Genomic DNA, 14,102 nt, shown 5'->3' on the forward strand with positions numbered 1-14,102 from the left:
ACCAAGGGTCAGAAGTCATTTCTACACAAAACTGAGCCTTGCCTAGGAGAACATTCCCCTGCAGAGTCCCATGGTTCAGAAACCAATGCTATCTTTTGTGATCTCTGTATGTACTCAGAGGTGCTTTCTGTTCCTATGCCTTTCAGCAGACTCATCTGCTTCTGTCATTATAGAGATGATCCTAAAGTACATCATGATTCACACCAACTTCACCATCTTCCACCCTGCAGTTTTCGTCCTTCTGGGCATCCCTGGGTTGGAAGCTTATCATGTTTGGCTGTCAATACCCTTCTGCCTCATGTATATCACTGCAGTTCTGGGCAACAGTATCCTGATAATGGTCATCATCACAGAACGTAACCTTCATGAGCCCATGTACTTCTTCCTCTCCATGCTGGCCATCACGGACATCCTGCTGTCCACCACTACTGTCCCCAAGGCCCTAGCCATCTTTTGGCTCCATGCTCATGACATTGCCTTTGATGCCTGTGTCACCCAAGTTTTCTTTGTCCACATGATGTTTGTGGGGGAGTCAGCCATCCTATTAGCCATGGCCTTTGACCGGTTTGTGGCCATCTGTATCCCCCTGCATTACAAGACAATGCTAACATGGCCTGTGGTGGGAAGGATTGCTGTGGCCATTGTCACTCGAAGTTTCTGTATCATCTTTCCGGTGATCTTCTTGTTGAATAGACTGCCTTTCTGCCAGACCAATATCATCCCCCACTCCTATTGTGAGCATATTGGAGTGGCCCGCTTGGCCTGTGCTGACATCACCATTAACATCTGGTACGGCTTCTCAGTGCCCATTGTCATGGTCATCTTGGACGTGATCCTCATTGCGGTGTCATACTCACTGATCCTCCGAGCAGTGTTTCGTTTGCCCTCCCAGGATGCTCGGCACAAGGCCCTCAGCACCTGTGGTTCCCATCTCTGTGTCATCCTCATGTTTTATGTCCCCTCCTTCTTTACGTTATTGACCCATCGCTTTGGACATAACATACCTCGGCATGTCCATATCCTGCTAGCCAATCTTTATGTGGTGGTGCCACCAATGCTCAACCCCATTGTCTATGGCGTAAAGACTAAGCAAATCCGGGACGGGGTGGTCCACCGGTTCTTTGATATTATGGCTTGGTGCTCTGCTTCCTCTCTGGGCTAATGGCTTCCTTTGAATCCTCACTCCCAGCTTTATCAAGGAAACTAGGTGTGAAGCATAGAGATTTCCTGGACTGAGAGAGCTTTTCCTTCCCTTCCTCTTCCTTTTTCTTCATCTTCCTTCTGGTTTTTCCAGACACTCCAAGCCTCTTTGTACATCTACTGAATCTTGTGCAGATCTCAAAATGTATGTACTGAGTTATTATGGGTTTTTATTTGTACCCCTAATTGATTGTAAACTCTTTGAAATCAGAAGAGTGTGTGTCACTCATATTTGTATGCTCAGTACTTCACAAAATTCCTGGAACATAATAAATGTTTGAAAAATGAATGACAGCACATTTACCTCCTCAAAGTTAGAAAGTGCATCTCTGTTATGCACTGAATGATCAGCTAAATTAGTCCACAAACACAGTGATTGTTAAACCGTTTCCTTACAAAGGTAGTTTGGTGTCTTAGAGACAAATAAGCTGCTGACACAGTACAGGTCTTCTTACTTGTCACACATTTGCCATATCTCAGAGACTAGGGAATATCAAGGGTGGAGAAAACAGGGTACTCTTGATATTCTCTTATACTTGGCTTCTGACTAACCTCAATATTAGGAATTACAGCACATTGTTCCTGGCCAGGTTGGCAAAATTGGAGTAGTTTCTTGAAGTTACCGATCTGGACTCTAATTCTTTCATGCTTTTTCAGAAAAGGCCATATATACTCATTTCCTTATGCACAAACTGTGCTAATGGGTCCCCCCATCTCTCTCTCCTTCCTAGAATTCTTGTTTGAGTTTCAGATACATAAAAATCCACCTATCAACTGGGTATCATCTCCAGGATATAGAACTACCATTCATGGTAGCTTTTCTTATTGTTCCTTTTCTTAGAAACTAGATTATGATAATTATATCAACTACATTGAACTGGAAACCCTAGGGAGTTACTCAACCTCTTCCTCTCTAGCCTGCTCCCCAAGAATTGGTTGTTACTGATATTGATTCTACTACTAAATAGATATCTGGGTAGCTTTTGGAGTTGTATCAGGATTCCAGTCCTGTCCCCATCATTTTCCAGCTGTGTGAACTTGTAAAATTTATTCAGTGTTTTTACTCCTCAATTTTTAAGTCTGTAAAATGAGAGTAGAAAGAGAAACCTGTGGGGTTGAGAAGATTAAATGAAATAAACCATATATACAGCACTTATTTTTAGCTCATAGTAATAAGTATCTGAGAAATAGTTCACTAAGGCTATCAGTATTGTTAGGTTTCTTTTTAACATTGTTTCTATCCATTACTTGTATTCCCTATCATCTTTCACATCAGATACTACATTAGTTTTTAAATTGATTTCAATGTTTTTAATCTCTTACACTGTAACCTCAACTATAAATTGACCTGAAGTTAAGCATTCTAAAGGGCATGGCCAATCATACTACTTTATGTCAAATATTTTCAATCAGTCTTCATTACTTACAGAAGTGTTTTCCACAGAATATTTTGTAGAAATAATAGGTATCATAATGGATATTTTATAGAAAATTTCCATAGTCAAATAAGCATGAAAAATGATGACACTGTGAGTCATGCACATGACTATCCAAGACAGGGCTAGAGTTTTCAGCCTTTCCCACACATTTGTGACCATAGGTATTTGTATCTATGTTTATGTAACTTCTTGATAGCACATTTATTTACACTGGTAAAGTAACCTAGAGTCTGATCAGCCACAATTTGGAAGTCATAGGACCACAGAGTAATATCTAGATGAAGCATTAATTTAATAATCTGGCCCTGATTTACTTTTCTATCATTACCTCAAAACACATCACCATGTAGTAGTACATTAATACATAATATAGTCATATTAATGATAATAATAATTATAACAAAAGCTAATGTTTAGTAGGAAATTACTGTATGCTAGGAACCATGTTAAGTGCTCTGCTGCATTAACTCATTTAATCCTCATACAACCTCATGAGATAGTACTGTTGCTGCCTCTGTTTTATACATGGGGCACCAAAAGCTCTGCTAGGATAAATAATCAAGACCACACAGCTGGCAAATGGTAGAGCCCTAATGTCAACTCCTCTTTGAAGTCTTTGCCAATCTCCTCCAACTCAGAGGTGATCATCTTGTTCTCTGGGTCTCACAGAAATGGTATTTATGGTTTCAGCTCATTATTTATCACTCTGTGAAACCATGAGAACTTGAGTTCTGTGAGGACAGAGAATTTGTCTCATTCATTATTATGGTTCTCGAATCTGGCATAGAGGTCAATGTGTATATTACTGGATTGATTATTGTAAAATGTTGGTGAGGTCGTTGACCTTTGGACCTTTCACTGTTAAGTAGCATCTAGTTTTATGACAGGGAATCATTTGGACACACACACACACACACCGCTTAGCTCCTCCTGGCCTACTATTTCTTCTGTATCCCCACAGGTTTCCATGTTCATTGAGGTCCAGCAATATAGGCAGGGCTTTAACATTCTGTGTACTGACTAGCAGCAATTAGTATCCACTAGTCCACTCAGTGTCTGTATGTTAGCCTGAGAAATGGAATTGTTAGCAGGTGGAGTTTGGACAGACTGCTGTAGCTAGGAGTAGATTACCCACCCTCTCTGGTCAGTGACCTCTGGAGACTAGTCCTAAGCGGATCTGCTTTGTCCAATTAAATGAGATGCTCCCTAAAGACTTGGTAGGGTAGAAACTCTTTCCTCGCCTAAAGGATTCCTACAGCTGAGGTATAAATACTGTCCTGTTTCACTCCACAGTCTGCATCTGGCATCTTCTTTCATGTGTTGGGAAAGTATGCATGAAACTGGGGTAAGTTTCTGGGAAGGGAATGATATTTGTCTCATAGGATTTTTAGGTTTTCCTGGAATAAAATCCAATAAACTGTTGATCCAGGCACTGTCTTCTCAGGCCCTCTGTAGAAAGTAGTATAAATATACACTATTCAGAAGTGCGTATATCTTGACATATTGAACTGCTGCAGACATTTTTGCTACATGGTGCTGGGACTACAGCTAATTTCCCCCCCAGAATATTACAGTAGTATAAAAAATAGTGGAACATTGAAAAGTAGTTATAGTAAAACTCACAACTTAGAGTAAGTTGAAATATTTATATGAAAACTAGAATGTATTACAATTTTATCAGTTTTAACTGTAGCCTACCAGACTCCTCTGTCCCTGGAGTTCTCCAGACAAGAATACTGGAGTGGGTATCCATTCTCTTCTCCAGGGGATCCTCCCAACTCAGGGACTGAACCTGGGTCTCCTGCATTTCAGGCAGATTCTTTACCATCTGAGCCACCAGGAAGCCCACAATAGAAGAAACTCAAATAATATTTTTCAAAATAAAATTATGGAAACATTTAACCATTAAAACCACAGAAAACATGTGCCAGTGGCCCTGAAAAGCACAGGTTTGAACTGCACAGGTCCACTCATATGAAGATTTTTTTTCAATAGTAAATACTACAATACAAAACCATCCATGGTTGGTTGAATCCACGGATGTTATTTAGTCGCTAAGTTGTGTCTGACTCTTTTGCAACCCCATGGACTATAGCCCCTCAAGCTCCTCTGTCCATGGGATTCTCCAGGCAAGAATACTGGAGTGGGTTGCCATTTCCTTCTCCAATAGGGAGGGTCCACTGTAAAGTTACACACAGATTTTCTACTATTGGGTAGGTTGGTGCACACAATGCTTGCATTGTTCGGAGGTCAGCTCTAGGGACTGAGGGACTCCCAATTTTCCTTTTGTCTTGGGTTCTAATGTGGTTCAGTACAGCATTATCAGTCCAATCTTTATTTAAAATTCTGATGTTTTGTTCATTGTGATAGTTCATATAATTTTGATTTAAAAAGAATAAAACCATGGGTTCTGAAAAGGCTCAATTACAGAAAAATCCTGAGATTCTGAATCAAAGTGCATGTCTTTAATCAACGCTTGCAAACTTCATACTGTGCTGGCTGAGGCCAAAGGTCAATGTTTCTACACAATTATTGGAGGGAGGAGCGAACCGCCCAGTCCATCCTGGTGTTGTAAGAAGCCCCTCTCAGGGTAAAGTTTTTAGATGTACAAAGACAGGCTTTGGTACTAAAACTGAAGACCTCATGTGCTTGAGAATCTTCACAGCTTCTAATGGACATAGTTCCTTTTTAGGAATGAAGGAAAATTCTCCCATTTTTGAGCCATTCTTTTATGCCATTCTATGAAATTTCATGTAACTTGAGGGCTTCCCAGGGCTTCTCTGGAAGCTCAGACAGTAAAGAATCTGCCTGCAATGAGGGAAACCTGGGTTTAATCCGTGGATCAGGAAGACCCACTCCAGTATTCTTGCCTGGAGAATTCCATTGACAGAGGAGCCTGGCAGGCTGCAGTCCTTGGGGTCACAGAAGAGTCACATACTAATGAGTGACTTTCACTTTCACTTTACGTCAATTCTATGAAATTGCATGTAACTTTATAAATATTTTTAATGATATAGTTTTGTAAGTATTTAATGTTCTGCTAATTTGATTTTGAGTTGTAAGTGTCAAGTATTCTCTTTTGGGTGTTTTTATGTTTTACTAGACATGGTTATAAAGGAAAAATTGTACGTTTTTAGAATGTTTTTATGAATAAATTTAATGTACTGAAAATAAAAATTAAAAAAGATTGTATTAAAGTATTTATCTAGCTTACTGATTTTTGACTACCTTTTTAAATTTTGCACCCAAGGTAAGTGCCTCCACTTACCGTGGGTTGCCATTTCCTTCTCCAATAGGGAGGGTCCACTGTAAAGTTACATACAGATTTTCTACTATTTGGTAGGTTGGTGCACCTAATGCCTGCATTGTTCAGAGGTCAGCTCTACATAGGGGCCCCCATTTTTCCTTTTGTCTTGGGTTCCAATGTGGCTCAGTGCACCTTACTTGTACTGAACCTCACCTTAATCCTGGCCCTAGGAGAGTCAACATCTGGAGGGCAGAGCAGAGAGTCGAAAAGAAATGGAACACTGGATGATGTCTTGAATCTTTACATAAATCTGATACTAGAAACATACTTTTCAATTTCAGAAATAGACATTTCCCTTTGTGCTTGCTCAAGCCAAATTGGGGTTGGATTTTCTCTTAATTATAATGTAAAGTGTCTTATTAATAAACACAGTAAAAAAATCTTATGCATTTTAATCTTCAATTTGCTTTTTAACTTAACTATATGCATGGTTAATTTTTGTTGTTCAGTCACTAAGTCATGTATGACTCTTTGTGATCCCATGGACTGCAGCACGCCCGGCTTCCCTGTCCTTCACTATCTCCTGAAGTTTGTGCCAACTCATGTCCATTGAGTCTGTGATGTTATCTAAATATCTCATCCTCTGTCGCCCCTTTCTCCTCCTGTCCTCTATCTTTTACAGCATCAGGGTTGTTTTTTAAAATTTTTTTTAATGAGTCAGCTCTTTGCATCAGGTTGCCAAAGTACTGGACCTTCAGCTTCAGCATCAGTCCTTCCAATGAATATTCAAGATTGATTTTGTTTAGGATTGACTGGTTTGATCTCCTTGCAGGCCAAGAGATTCTCAAGAGTCTTCTTCAGCACCACAATTTGAAAGCATCAATTCTACTCCTTTTCAAAAAATGGAAACAAGACATTTCAGTGTAATAAGTATACCATTATTTATTTATTGTCCTATTGATGAACATGGAAGGTGTAAAAAAATTTTTTTACTATTGCCACGGTGTAGCAATGAATATTCTTACAGATATATCTATAGGTTTTCATGTGGAACCACCAGCTCTGGGGGCTGATCATTTACTTTTATGTTTTCCAATCAATACAAAACTACTATATTTTAATAAGATACTGATTTTCATTTTTTTTTACCTTTGAACATTTGTTCATACATATATTGGCCATTTTTTTTTCTTGTAGTGTGAATTGCCTATTTTGATTCTTTGCACATTTCCTATTTTTTCTTATTCATTTATGTCAACTTTTAGTATTCACAGGCTTCCCTGGTGGCTCAGACAGTAAAGAATCTGCCTCCAATATAGGAGACTTGGGTTTGATCCCTGGGTCAGGAAGATCTCCTGGAGAAGGAAATGGCAACCCGCTCCAGCATTCATGCCTGGGAAATCCCATGGACAGAGGAGCCTGGCAGACTACAGTTCATGGGGTCACAAACAGCTGGACCCAACTGAATGACTAACACTTTGGTATTTAAGCATGTCAACTTTTAGTGTATTACATGCTTTGTAACTTTTCTCCCTAGGATTTTTATTTATGCTTGACTACATTTTTGCATAATTAAATTGTTCAATTGTTACTGCTTATGAAATATGATTTTATTATCTCAGGAAGAGCTTTCCAACCTCCCAGACATTTTCTTTAATTTTTTCTTAAGGTTTGAATTTTATTTCTTAACATTTTTGTAGTTTTTAAAACAAGTACATCTTTAATTTATTTGGAATTTCTGTTTTTTACTGAGATGGGAACTGATTTTATTTCCTTAACAACAATAACGTAGTCCAACAGCCCAATACCATTGATTGAATAGGTCTTCCTTTCTTCACTAAGTTACAGTGCTACTTTGTCATATTCCCTCCACTCCCTTTGGTTTCTCCTGTGTGCAGGATCTTAGTTCCCTGACCAGGGGTAGAACACAATCCCCCTGCAGTGGAAGAGTGGAGTCTTAACCATTCGACCGCCAGGAAGTCCCAATTTTATCACATTTGAAATTCCAAATATAGGCATTTCTAGTCTCTTTATTAAACAGTACTCATTCTCTCAATAATAGTAACTAGTGTTTAGTTTTTCTATGCCAGGCAGTTTTCAGAAAGTATTTAATTTAATCCTTGCAAAATAAGAATGAATAGTTCATTTCACAGATACGGCTACATTTTTGAGATGTGAAAAACCTGCTCTTTGTTAATAATTAGAAAGTTGGAAAAAAAAATCAGAATTTGAACCTGAGGAAGGCTTCCCAGATGATAAATATTTAAATTTGGCTTGAGCAAAGCTATGAAGTTTGGAAAACTCAGATTTAGTGTGGAGATTATGGTCTAATTCAACTGTGTTAGAGTTCCTAAAGGGGACTGAAGCTGGAGAAGAATAGTGGGATTGTGGAAGGCTTTGCATGCTAATCGTTATATAGCATTTCACAAAGATGGCGCCGAAGGTGAAGAAGGAAGTCTCTGCTCCTCCCAAAACTGAAGGCAAAGCAAAGGCTTTGAAGGCCAAGAACGCAGGGCTGAAAGAAGTCCATAGCCACACATACACACACACACACAGACACAAAGATCCAGACATCACCCATTTTATGATGACCCAAAACACTGAGGCTTTGGAGGCAGCCTCAGAAGAACACCTGTAAGGGGAAGCAAGCTTGATCACTATGCCATCATCAAGTTCTCTCTCACTACTGAGTCAATCATAAGGAAGATAGAAGAACATAACACACTTGTGTTCATTGTGGATATCAAGGCCAACACATGCCAGGTCAGACAGGCTGTGAAGAAGCTCTATGACACTGAAGTGGCCAAAGTGAACACCCTGATCTGGCTTGATGGAGAGAAGAAGGCATATATTCTACTGACTCCTGACTATGGTGTGTTGGATGTTGCCAATAAAATTGGGATCATCTAAGCCTAGTCCAGCTATCTAATCCCAAACATATATATTTAACCATTATATTAAATTATCTATCTATCTAAATCTATATGTCTATGTATATTGTTGTTGTTCAGTCGCTGAATTGTGTCTGACTCTTTGTGACCCTATGGACTGCAGCGTGCCAGATTCCCTGCCTTTACTGTCTCCTGGAGTTTGCTCAAATCCATGTCCTTCGAGTCAATGATGTTATCAAACCATCTCATCCTCTGCTGCACCCTCTTACTTTTGCCTTCAGTATTTCCTAGCTTCAGGGTCTTTTCCAATGAATCAGATCTTCACATCATGTGGCCAAAGTATTGGAGCTTGAGCATCAGTCCTTCCAATGAATAGTCAGGGTTGATTTCCTTTAAGATTGACTGGTTTGATCTCCTTGCAGTCCAAGGGACTCTCAAGAGTCTTCTCTAGCCCCATAATTCAAAAGCATCAGTTCTTTGGCACTCAGTCTTGTTTGTGGTCCAGCTCTCACATCTGTACATGACTACTGGAAAAACTATAGCTTTGGCTGTTTGGGTGGACCTTTATTGGCAAGGTGATGTACTGCTTTTTAATATGTTGTCTAGGTTTGTCAAAGCTTTCCTTCCAAGGAGTAAGCATCTTTTAATTTCATGGCTGCAGTCACCATCTGCAGTGATTTTGGAGCCCAAGAAAAGAAAACTTATCACTGCTTCTACTTTTCCCCCTTTTTTTTGCCTTGAAGAGATGGGACTAGATGCCATGCTTCATTTTTTTGAATGTTGAGTTTTAAGCCAGCTTTTCACTTTCTTCTTTCACCCTCATCAAGAGGCTCTTTAGGTCCTCTTCACTTTCTGCCTTTAGAGTAGTATCATCTGCATATCTGAGGTTGTTGCTATTTCTCCTGGCAATCTTGATTCCAGCTTGTGATTCACCCAGTCTGGCATTTTGCATGATGTTCTCTGCATGTAAGTTAAATAAGCAGGGTGACAATATATGGATGTTGGCAATTTGATCTCTGATTCCTCTGCCTTTTCTAAATCCAGCCTGTACATCTGGAAGTTCTCAGTTCACATACTGTTGAAGCCTAGCTTGAAGTAAGTATCTCGAGCACCACCTTACTAGCATGTGAAATGAGAGCAATTGCCTTTCATTGGGATGGGAATGAAAACTGACCCTTTTGAGTCCTGTGGCCATTGCTGAGTTTTCCAAATTTGCTGACATATTGAGTGCAGCACTTTAACACCATCATCTTTTAGAATTTTAAATATCTCAGCTGGAATTTCATTGCCTCCACTAGCTCTGTTTGTGCTAATGCTTCCTAAGGTCCACTTGACTTCACACTCCAGGATGTCTGGTTCTAGGTGAGTGACTACACCATCGTAGTTATTCAGATCACTAAGACTTTTTTTTGTACAGTTCTGTGTATTCTTGCCACCTTGTCTTAATCTCTGTTAGATACTTATTGTTTCTGTCCTTTATCATGCCCATCCTTGCATGAAATGTTCCCTTGATATCTATAATTTTTTTAAGAGAAAAAAATGTATGTAATATATATATACATATATTGTATGTATATATATAATGTATATATAAATGTATGTAATATATATACATATATACAGTATATATATATATACTTTCCTTGGTGGCTCAGCTGGTAAAGAATCCACCTGCAATGTGGGAGACCTGGGTTCGATCCCTGCATTGGGAAGATCCCCTGGAGAAGGGAATGGCTACCCACTCTAGTATTCCGGCCTGGAGAATTCCATGGACTGTATAGTTCATGGGGTTGCAAAGAGTCATACACAACTAAGTGACTTTCACTTTCACTTATATATATGTATATAATTATGTAAGGTTTGTAAGAGGAAACATAGAAAGATTTTTTTGTTTTGTTTTGAGCATACCACCCAGGCTGCAGTATAGCTGATGGCTGTGGAAAGGTTGAGGTTGGGAAGCTAGGAGAGGAAGGGACTAGATTAGTTATGAAGCTATTGCGACAGAATGGGTGAAGGATGGCCAAAGCCTGAGTAGAAGCATGTGAGTGAGAATGGTAAGTTATGTCTGTATTCTAGACATTGCTGAGTTGTGATCAGGAACCTATGTCTATATTTATGTTTGCAGTGCTAGGCTAGGAAGTGAAAGCCTAACATTATATATGCTAAGTCAAGGCATTAGTGATTGATTTCATTATCTAATGTTCAACTTTAGTGAAACTTATGGCTGATTCTGCTCAATGACTCCTAATTTCTGTGGTCTTCATAGACAGACTCCAAAAGCAGGCATGTTTGGTGCTAACCTCACCACCTTCCACCTCATTGTGTTTGTTCTACTTGATATACTAGGACTGGAGAACTACCACACCTGGCTCTCCATCCCCTTCTGCCTGCCATACATCACTGCAGCCTTGGGAAATGGAGCCCTCATGCTTGTCGTCCTCAATGAATGCACTCTCCATGAACCCTACATATGTCTTCCTATCCATGCTGGCTGGTACTGACATTCTGCTGTCCACCACCACTGTGCCCAAGGCTCTTGCTATCTTCTGGTTCCATGCTGGGGAGATTGCCTTTGATGCCTGCATCACTAAAATGTTTTTCATCCACGTTGCCTTTGTAACTGAGTCAGGAATCCTTCTGGCCATGGCATTTGACTGCTACGTGGCCATTTGTACTCCTTTGAGGCACACAGCTGTCTTAATTCCTCAGTTCAGTTCAGTTGCTCAGTCATGTCCAACTCTTTGTGACCCCATGGACTGCAGCGCATCAGGCCTCCCTGTCCATCACCGACTCCCAGAGCTTGCTCAAACTCATGTCCATCGAGTCAGTGATGCCATCCAACCATCTCAGCTTAACTCTTACTGCAATCATAAAAATGAGCCAGGCAATATGGGGACAGGACCCTGGGGCAGTTTTCCCTATCATATTCTTGCTGAAGAGGCTGCCATACTGTTGAGCCAACGTCATTCATTCCCCCACTCATACTGTGAACTCATTGGGGGTAACCAAATTGGCCTGTGCTGGCATCACCGTCAATATCTGGTATGGCTTCTCAGTGCCAATGGCATCAGTTTTGGTAGATGTTGCACTCACTGATATTTCCTACACTTTGATCCTCCAAGCCGTGTTTAGACTTCCTTCCCAGGATGCCTGGCACAAGGCTGTCAATACTTGTGGTTCCCACATTGGATTCATTCTATTTTTCATCCCATCCTTTTTCACTTTCCTGACCTATCACTTTGGCAAGAACATTCCTCACCATATCCACATCCTTCTGGCAAATCTCTATGTGTTAATTTCCCCCATGCTTAATCCCATCATCCATGGAGCAAAGACCAAGGAAATCAGGGACAGTGTGGCTCACATGCTATCTGTTGTGGGAAAGTCTTGAGAAAGCTCCTGGCTCCTTTACAGTTTTCAAAGCAACAGGAGAAAAGAGAACTTACCAAGTTCCCAAATTTAGATGCTATAGTGTTGCAGAAGAAAGCACATGGGCTTTGGAATAAAATGCATCTGGATTTAAATCCTGGCTCCCTTACTTTCTGATTTTTGACCATGGGTAGATTCCCACTTTTTGGAAATTTAGTCCTAACCTATAAAATGAAACATTGTACCTGGGCTCTAAAGTTTAAATTAAATCTGCAAACAACATGGTACATTGCTTAGCATTTAGTGGACTCTCAATGTTAGCTAGAATTCTAACTTGAAGTTTGTTGCCTGAGGAAGATGTTTTAGATTTCATGTATATGAGATTTCCAATGTTTCCAGAGGTTGCTCTACTTCCTGCTTATCTTCCAAGAACATCATCACCTCCAACACCACTGCCATCATAATCACAAGTTTATTTTACAAATAAAATTAGATAATGAATATAAAAGAGTGTTTTAAAAATTATACTGTTGGAGTATGGAGGTTCCTTTAAAAACTAAGAGTACAGCTACCATACAACCCTGCAATCCAACTCCTAGGCATATATCTACAGAAAAACATGATTTGAAAGGATACATGCAGCCTCATGTTCATTGCAGCACCGCTTACCATAGCCAAGACATGGAAACAACCTAAATGTCCACTGACAGCAGAATGAATAAATATGAATAAATATGAAATATGAAGCATTAGAGTGAAATAAGTTAGACACAAAGACATGTACTATAAAGCTTACATGTGGAATCTAAAAAACCGAACTCACAGAAACAATGGAATTGTGATTACCAGTGTCTGGGAAGTGGGAAAAATGGAAAAATGTTGGTTGGCGTGTACAAACTTCCAGTCTTAAGACAATTAAGTTCTGGGGATCTAATGTACAATATGATAACTATAGCTAATAATGCTGTATAATACACTTGAGAACTGCTTACAGAGTAGATCTTAAATATTCTCACCACACACAAAAAATGATAATCATATGTTGGGGTAGAGGTGTTAGCGATACTATAGTGGTGATCATTTTGAAATATATGAGAGTATCAAGTCAACATATTGTGCATGTTGATTTACATAAAGTCATGTAAATTTATACATGTGCATACACTTACACATGTTATATGTCAGTTATATCTCAATAAGCCTGGGAAAAAACACTTGGAGGAAAGCCATCAGTGGTCATTCAACCTACAATATTATCATTTTTTCCTTTTCTGTGTGAATGGCAAGTAATGTTTTATTGTGTCAAATAGCTAAAAATTTCAAGTTGTATGCTTACTAATACAGTCACCAATTTTCATAATTTTTGAATAATGAAAAGCATATTTAACTAACAGGATTTAATGAAGATTAAATGAGATTGTGTTTTGGGCAATTCTTAAGCTGCCAAGTACTCTATAGAGTATTACAATTATTCTTATGCCCCCTCCAGATGGATACATGAAAGCAATTGGGTTAATCTGGAAGCCTCTTCAGTGAATTAGTTCTCTTCTGCTCCTACACTTTGGAGTCTGAAATTGCTGATCATTGGTGGAAGAGTCAGCATGACTTGTTGGAAAAGAATGCAACTTCTCTTCACACAGCTATCTTTAAACACAGCTCTCAAGTCCACCCATCCTGGCTTAAGGGCTGATTACTTGAGGCTTTCTGCTTTCATGTCCTGCTCTACATTAAACTACATATTCTGAGTGGTCACCTAATGGTTCCTACCACTGCTCCACAGTGCTGGAGAATCTGTCTTCCAAGGAGCTGATGATACACATGTGTGAATTCATCCAGAAGCCTCATGAAGTCTGTCCTCAGTACATAGTCCAGAATTTTATATATATATATATAGAGAGAAGGACCCTAAATTTATTGTCCTATGAGTCATTCACATAGAATTTGTTAGGCAGCACT

General features: G+C 39.5%; 1 protein-coding gene and 1 pseudogene across 1 annotated transcript; both read left to right on the forward strand.

The window, feature by feature from the left end:
• On the forward strand, positions 1-1,460 carry LOC122694738 (olfactory receptor 52B2). Its single transcript, XM_043903895.1, has one exon. It carries the CDS (start codon positions 71-73, stop codon positions 1,160-1,162), a length of 1,092 nt encoding a protein of 363 aa, XP_043759830.1. The 5' UTR covers positions 1-70; the 3' UTR covers positions 1,163-1,460.
• Positions 1,461-11,062: 9,602 nt separating this feature from the next.
• On the forward strand, positions 11,063-12,212 carry LOC122694789 (annotated as a pseudogene).
• The last annotated feature ends 1,890 nt before the right edge of the window (positions 12,213-14,102 follow it).

The sequence above is a fragment of the Cervus elaphus genome, chromosome 1 (assembly GCF_910594005.1).
Source record: "Cervus elaphus chromosome 1, mCerEla1.1, whole genome shotgun sequence".
Lineage (NCBI taxonomy): Eukaryota > Metazoa > Chordata > Mammalia > Artiodactyla > Cervidae > Cervus > Cervus elaphus.

What these genes read in the sequence shown, in the direction of transcription:
- LOC122694738 (XM_043903895.1), top strand. Translation starts at nt 71, where the DNA reads ATGGTTCAGAAACCAATGCTATCTTTTGTGATCTCTGTATGTACTCAG.